General features: G+C 28.6%; 2 protein-coding genes across 2 annotated transcripts in view; both read right to left on the bottom strand.

Moving 5' to 3' along the window:
• Window positions 1-497: 497 nt before the first annotated feature.
• On the bottom strand, window positions 498-3,325 carry LOC107471983 (protein TIC 20-IV, chloroplastic). The gene is made up of 4 exons (XM_052254937.1): window positions 3,212-3,325; window positions 2,402-2,509; window positions 1,706-1,785; window positions 498-1,370 (listed from the first exon to the last, which is right to left on the bottom strand). Exons 2-4 carry the CDS (start codon window positions 2,476-2,478, stop codon window positions 655-657), a joined length of 873 nt encoding a protein of 290 aa, XP_052110897.1. The 5' UTR covers window positions 2,479-2,509; window positions 3,212-3,325; the 3' UTR covers window positions 498-654.
• A 1,976-nt stretch (window positions 3,326-5,301) lies between these two features.
• The window catches only part of LOC107471843 ((+)-borneol dehydrogenase 2), a 4,792-nt gene continuing 1,874 nt past the window's right edge, over window positions 5,302-8,219 (bottom strand). Inside the window, exon 2 of the mRNA XM_016091348.3 lies at window positions 5,302-6,578. Coding sequence (XP_015946834.1) covers window positions 5,777-6,578 — 802 coding nt within the window. The 3' untranslated portion in view covers window positions 5,302-5,776. The remainder of the gene's footprint in view (window positions 6,579-8,219) is intronic.

Here is an 8,219-nt window from a genome sequence, read left to right as displayed (position 1 = left end):
TTACAATTATAATTTAAAGTATTTCTCATTTTGCCTTATCATATATAGATTATTTTAATAAAAATTAATAAATAAAATAATAAATTAACAGATACATTATACCTGTTAATTAATACACTAGTATTTACAAAAATATTTTATTTCTTGTTTAGTAGTTTTACTATACCAAAGTAACTTGCTTTCTTACCACCTGAACAAGAATTATTTATTCTTAATTGATTATACAAAAATAATTCTACAAATAAACAATTATTAAGGTAAATTTAATTTAATGAAGTTTCACGAACGCACCCAAAATATATGGAAATTACCATAATAGAAACGTGCACAAAGCAGCATGTATTTACAAGCCAATTCAATCATTCAACTTCATTTAAGGTATCTTATATTCTTATCATTTATCTAAACTGAATTTAGGTTCAATTTAAATTCAAATGAGGGGGAAGAAAGGCTTGTGAGCTTGTCCCTCAGAGCAAGAAAAACAAGAGAAAACTGGATTCTCTATCAGAAAGAATATATAGCCCCTCATCTATTTGACCATTCATATTGTAACTGTAATGGAAGAAAGTCAAACCAACCATAACATCCTTGCTTTCAGCTGCAAAATCCACATACAAGTACATTATGCTCTCTCTTTCTTGATCACTCACAACACTACCTTAATCCTAAACCATATAGAGAATGAATGAATGCTGATTCACTAATAACAGGGATCTTCACAAAGGTACCCAGAAGTGCACACCTTATACACTCTCCCAATATGAGAATATATGCCAAAGCCACACCACCCCAATAATACATACCAAGTGTCCCTTTGAAGTGTATAAGTGGCACGAAATTGCACGTGACCCAGAATATCTGCTGCGCGATTTCGAGTAGCATTCCCATCATTACATGGTACCTGAAGAGAAGGGGAAATCTACTGTTCTTTACAACTCCAATGATGGCCAAATAGCAATAGAGTATGGGGAACCAGGTTGGTAGTCTGTTGACGGCTCCGGGGATATAGTAGATCAGATTTTGGAAAAGTGGGAATTTTTCGAGTAAAGGTTCAAGATAAAACCCAGTTGCAGACATCTGCAATGCAATTAGATAGGGAATACAACATAGTGTCCTCCACCACCATTCTGGCTTCTCTGCATTTGCAGGGATTCGAAAGCCAGAAGAATGATATATGTATGCTTGACCACGGATCTTCGAATTGGATCCACGAGATGTAGGAGTTTTGAGTGTGAGATGATCTCGGTCACCGGAAAAATATGTGGATGAATCAGCTGTCAGTGCGGCATATGTTTTTCCCAAAGCAGCAATCAGTGATGGCTTATCTGTTTTCCTTGGAACAGCAGTCAACAATGGGATATATGTTCTTCCTGAAATCAAAAGTAGGGATTTTTAATACTCAGTATTTTTAGAAGCATTGCAAATCTGCGACTAAACACAGGCGCGTGATAGAACTACCACTTTCAGACCAACATCCTCTATTATGTATTTATTATTTAACATTGAGATAAATGAATGTTGCACCATAATAAGGCTCCTGCAATAATTAATTAAGCCAAAACCAATGTGAAGTTACAGAAGTCCTCCCATATCACTGTTGCTATAGCTAGACAAGATGTAATATTTCATTGAATTGATATTATTGGGTTCAAACATAACATCACAACAAATACCAGGAAAGCTGGGTACAGAAGCGCTCACTTACCCAAAGAAATGGCTGGAAGAGACATGCCATGACTCTTTTTCAAGTTGATAGCAGTGCCTTTTGGACTCAAAACTCTACTCCTGGATAGAACCAACAAAACCATGAATTTTGCATACAAAAACAGTGAAGAATTTTTAAATACTAATTACTAGCTGATCAGAGCAAAAAACCCTGGGCAGGACCAATTTATCTTATCGTGGAGATAGTAGGCCTTTGGCCCCGTAGTATCAATAGAAGTGCTGGCAAATGAGATGGACTTAGTATAACCCAATATGTTTTAAGTTCCATGACATCAACGATAAATAAAACCCATCTACTCAAAGCCTCAACCTATGTTCTCCTGATGTTAGGCATGGTGATAGAACAAGACTTTCAGATACATAGGTGGCTGCGGGAAGAGGCAACTAAGTTGGGATATGTTTCTTTTTATTTGGCATATCTCAGGCTAGGAAATCGAATTCCTTTTACTTCCTAAAAAAATCTGTTTCCAAAGTTGTTCATCAATAAAGATTTATCTCCATTGGATTTTGAAACATGAGAATTGCCAAAGACACCATTAAACTTTTTAAAAAAAAAAAGACACATACAAACAACATCATCAAACAAAACATCAAAAACAATAATAGTGATTTGTTGTAATTAAAAAAGAAATACACCAAGGGGATACTGTGGATTTCGGAGAAGGAAAGGGAATACCTGATAGGAGGAACATGAGGATGGCAAAGATGTGAAGAAGATAAGCCACAGGAGGCTGCAACCAATTGAGGTGCCATATCCTTTTGTATCTACCAAGATGAGGAGAACCTATCAAAACATACCACCATGGATTATGAGCTGGAACTAGATACAGCCTAGCTCACTTTATCAGCAAGTTCATAATTCGGATTGACAGGGTTAAAAGCTATGTTGCACAGATAAGATAAGAGTAGGAGCACACACATATATAAGAGAAAATTGAAAATTTCACAAAAGTAAAATAGAAAACACAAACCGTTTTCAATTTCTGCATAACAAGAAGTCAATCAATCACATAGCATTATATTTACAGCAACATATCTACACCTAATTGCAAATTTTCTTTTCATTTTCTTTTCCAAGGCAAGGCACAAGCTGAGCAATGGTGCTCCTTGTTTCTATGATACCTATGCAATTTCTTCCACAACCTTAAACCCTACACTTTCCCTTCAAACCCTTACCCGAATAAATTTGCAATTCCTCAAATTGTATCGGGTAAAATTGCACGTCAAACAAAATGTTCGCTCAAAAAATACATTATGAAAAATGAAATATTCATCAGTAAAATGAACAAAACAATTCGGAGCAATCAAAGCCTTGATCATTGATAAACAAATTTCTACAATTGATAGCATCAGATAAAGAATATAGAAGATGAAAAAGAATAAAAAACAAACAACGATACAATTTTAACTAATGAAGACAATAAACAAGAAGCAGAGAAATTTCTATGAAGGTAAAAAAAGGAAAGAAAGAAAGAAAGAAGAAAACCTTGGTGTAATGGTAGTTTGAAGAAAGAAGAAGAGGAAGCGGAAATTGAAGGAAGAGATTAAAGAAACGAAAACGATAAAGTGAGAGAGAAGAAGCTCTTTCAGTAATGGGCCGGGTTCGGACTTTGGTAAAAAAAAAAAATCTGGATAGTCAAACATTCAAACCGCCTTTACCTTTTTTTTCTACACTCTTCCATCAAACAAATAAAAAATTATTTATTTTCTCTTGAAAGAATAATGATACATAGCCGGCAAATCTGGCCGAATAGTCAATTTATTTATCGGCTTAAGTAAGTAATTAACAAATTAATTTTTAACTTGTTAAGTTAAAGATATCGTAAACAATAAAAAAATATTATATATATGTGTTATTTATTTATTTAATATATGTTAATTAGTTTTGCTAAAAAGAGTGTAAACAATAAAAAAATATTATATATATGTGTTATTTATTTATTTAATATATGTTAATTAGTTTTGCTAAAAAGAGTTTAAATTTATTCGAAGAAGAAAATTTTTTATTATATAAAATATACATTAAAAATAAGTTAAATAAAATATATAATGATTAATTTTAGTATACAAATAGTATTTTTTATTTTTAAAAATTAAAAAAAACTTAAATTTATCTTTGATTCTACATTTTAAGATTATGTAAATTTGTTTTATCTTTGATTTTAATGTAATTGAAAAGTATACCTTTCTTTGTGAAAAATGCTATAGGAGTATTATAATTTATTGTTTTTGTCATTATTAACTATCAATATTTAAAAAATATAAGATAAAATATATTATTAAATTATTAAACTAAAAAAACTAAATTAATAACTAAAAATAATTATTAAAAATAATAAATTTTAATAATTTTTTAATATTTTTCGTCTCTTGTTTTATAGTCCAACATAAATAAATTTATTTGTCTTTTCAGATATAAATGTTATGGTTTTTTTTTCACAATACATAAGTGCAGTTTAAATTTCTATTTCTTTAAATCAAAGTTTTTGTTTTTGTAAAAAAATAATTAATCGAATAATTTTCTATATATAACAAAAGTCAATATTTAAAGAAAAAAGGACAAATAAATCTTAGTTTATTTCATAAATATTTAAATTTTTTAAAATTAAAAAATATATTTAAATTCTTAATATTCTCAAAATTTTGATACCTAAATTTCTCTTTTCATATGAACTTATGAAATATAACGAAAAAACACTGTTTTGCAAATGTGACTATTATGGCATTTTAGTGTTTAGGGACTTTTTTTAAACCATTCACGTCATATACTGTAATGATCACATCTGTAAAATGGTGTTTACATCAAATTTTTTCATTAATTTTACAATCCAAATGAATGGAGAGATTTAAATGTTTAAATTTTAAGAAAATAAAAAACTTAAATATATTTTTTAATTTTCAAATACTTAAATGTTTACGAAATAAAATATCATGTATCTATTATCATTTTCTCATATTTAAAGTTGTATTGCAAGCAAAAACAACTTTAGACATCATCAAATGGTGTTTACTAATATTAAAAACATGTGCTTGTGGCGTTGCCTTATGGCTTATCACCTTCTCCTTTAGTTTTGAATACAAAAACTATTCCAACATATTTGAGAAAAAACAAGTCTTTGAATTAGTCATCTAAAATTCGAGTATTAAAAATAAAAATTATATTTGTTAGAAAATTTCTACCTCTGTCATAGAAGTTTATTCAAATGGCTCAAAAATATAATTTAAACATAAATGACAAATATATTTTAATAATCAATACCATATTTATTTGGATTAAATTTGTTGCTAGTATTCTAACGTAAAACAATTAGCAAGAGCTTGATATTGACTTTTACACTGTTATAATAGAGTTATATAAATGAGTTAGAAAGTAATTTTTTAAAGGTGAAAACTATTAGGTGTACGTAAAGTTGATATCTAAAAGCCGTTAGATGAAAATTTAGTCAAATCAATTAAATCATCTAATGGTTCTCAAGTATCAACTTCACGTGAAGTCGACTTCATCTGAATTTTTCCCTTCTTTAAAAGGTATAATATTTACGAAATAATTCCAAAAAAAAAGTTTAAGTTTATGTATTTGAATAAAATAAGTAACTTCAATTAGAAAATCTCAATTAAATCATTACATACAACAACTAATTAGTTAAAAATATACTCGAACACAAATGTCATGTTTTTTCTTGTGCACAAAAAGAAATTCAAACATGAAATTTTAGGGGAAAAAACAAATGCCACGTAAGATAAAAATTTATATGCAGTTATTTTAATATGAAGTTGTTAGTTGAAAATTGTTAGATACTTTAATATATTTGACTAAATTATTATTTAACGAATTTTAGTTATCAATTTCGTATGAAATCAGTTACACCTGTGTGAGTCATTTGCCATTGCATATAGCTATGTTTACAACATAGTGAAGACTCACGCATAATTATTTTCATATAAAGTTGATAGTTAAAAATCGTTAAATAATTTAACATGTTTGACTAAATTATTATCTAACGGTTCTCAACGAACAATTTCACACAAAAACAACTACATGTGAAGCATATTAACTTCTAAACACTTTGAGAGAGTGATTTACACTAGTAAAGCCTCCATCAAGCATCAAATTAGCTCCACTTATATATTTTGCTTCATCACTAGCCAAGAAGAGTACAGCATTAGCTACATCATCTTTGGTAAATTCCACTCCTTGTAAGTTAGCATTTTTCGCAACAAATGCGCAAAAACCGGTTTTAGCATCCTCCGTTCGCTCCTCCTCCGGCAAGTGAGCTAGAGCTAGATCTGTAAGAACGCCATACGGCGACACACAATTCACTCTTATTCCAAATTTTCCTAATTCGGCCGCAACGTTTTTTGTAAGGCCCAAAACTGCGTGTTTTGAGCCCGTGTATGCATGAGGCCCTAGGCCCCCTGTAGTACTAGACACGCTCGCTAGAGAAATAATTGATCCCGTTTTTCGCGGGATCATTATTCTAGCGGCGTGTTTCATTCCATGGAATACTCCTTTTACGTTAATGTTGAATACTTTCTCGAATTCTGATAAATCTGCATGGCGGATATCGGGACAAGGCGAGCCTGAAATTCCGGCATTGTTGACTACAATGTCAACAGTACCGAATTTCACGACGGTGAAGTCGATCGCACGGCTGACGTCATCCTCCGATGCCACGTCACAATGGAAGAAACAAACATTTTCTTCACCACCAAGGGATTCACAAACCTTTTTTCCAATATCATCTTGAATATCAGCTATGCAAATTTTTGCACCATGGATGTGAAAAATGCGTGTGATGCTTTCTCCAATGCCACAGGCTCCACCGGTAACCAGTGCTACTTTGCCTAATAACCTTGAGAGAAGAGAATTTAATTTAGTAAAATAACAAGGAAATGTCAAATCTATGTGCTTTATATGTGTTAGAATATAATTAGGATTAATTATGATCAATTAGAATTATTTAGTATATATGAATATTTATTATAGAATATTACATTTTTATTATTATGATTCTTTTAACACCTATAAATATATTTTTATATTGTATCATTTCAGACAACTTGAATATACTCAATAATATACAAATTTTTTTTTCTAATTTAGTCTCTTGTTTTTAACATGGTATCAGGATTATGGTACAATATGATTTTTTTAATTAAAATTTGAAAATTATTTACTGTTTGATAATATAATAATACACGATTGAAATAATATAATTTGACTAATGAAAATAATATTTTTAATAATATATATTTTAAATAAATTCGACCAATTCAAGAATAATTCACTATTTGCAACTTTTTATTATTAGTTTATTATGACATTTTATCATTAATTATAAAAATATTACTTCACAATAACAAGCTCCATAGCATAAATATTAATAACAATTGTTGGTGAATTTTCCTCATCAAAGATAATGATTAATATATTTCTATCATTTAGCAAATTATAAGTTAACAAATTAAAATTGATAGAATAATACATGAATTTACCTAACATGTTCGTAAACATATATGTTAAGGGTATTATTAATAAAATATTTTAAATATTTCATGTGTCTGTAAAATATAAGTTAGCCAAACCTTTAATTCATATCAACGAATTTCTAATTTTCTAGTATAAATATGTCTTAAATTCTAAATTAATTAACTTTGAAAACGTGCGACTATGAAAAAGAATGATAACAAAAATAAATAAATAATAATAAATGAATTAAATGAATGCAATTTGACATTTTGTGCAACAAGTGATGGAACTCATTGCTTGATCCATTCGATGCACTCTCTATTTATTGAAGGGGAGAAAAAATTAAACCATTGAAGTTTGAACTTTGAAGAAATATGTGTAGAAAAAAAAAAAAACACGTCATAATCGTATTTATTGTGTTGTGAAATATTAGGAACATGAAGTTCTATAAACAAAATGCCATGTCTAATTTTCGATGGAAACAACTATGGGAGATGAAAGAATGTGGATTTTATATTTTATTTTTTTTCTCACTGTTTAATTTATATGTCTTTGTGGTGAGAGATTGTAAAAAATTAAGTAGTGTTGGTAAAAATTACAAATTATCTCTTCGGAATTATTTATAAGTTTGTTTAGATGTTATTAAGTTAAAAAAAATCCATTTTTTTTATTTTTTAGTATTTTTGGCTTAATAGTAAAAATAAAAATACTAAAAAAATAAAAAAATCTTTTTTTAAAAATTATAATTTACATATTTGAAAAAAATATTTTTTACTTTAAAAGGTATACTTTTAACCTAATAAATAAATAAAAAATATTTATATTGTTATATTTAAACATAAAATTATTTTTTTAATTAAAAAATAACTTAAAAAAAGATTTTCATAAAAGTTCATTCAAACAAGTTTTTTACTTCTATGGCACATTTAATGCATGTTTGAGTAGTAACTATAGACGTTTATGTTTTTATATATATGTAAAATGATTTGCTTATTACCATGTGTTTTAAGGCTAGATATATATT

This window comes from Arachis duranensis, chromosome 10, assembly GCF_000817695.3.
Source record: "Arachis duranensis cultivar V14167 chromosome 10, aradu.V14167.gnm2.J7QH, whole genome shotgun sequence".
NCBI lineage: Eukaryota > Viridiplantae > Streptophyta > Magnoliopsida > Fabales > Fabaceae > Arachis > Arachis duranensis.
The sequence above is the reverse complement of the archived record's forward strand: the minus strand, read 5'-3'. Positions and strand labels throughout refer to the sequence as shown.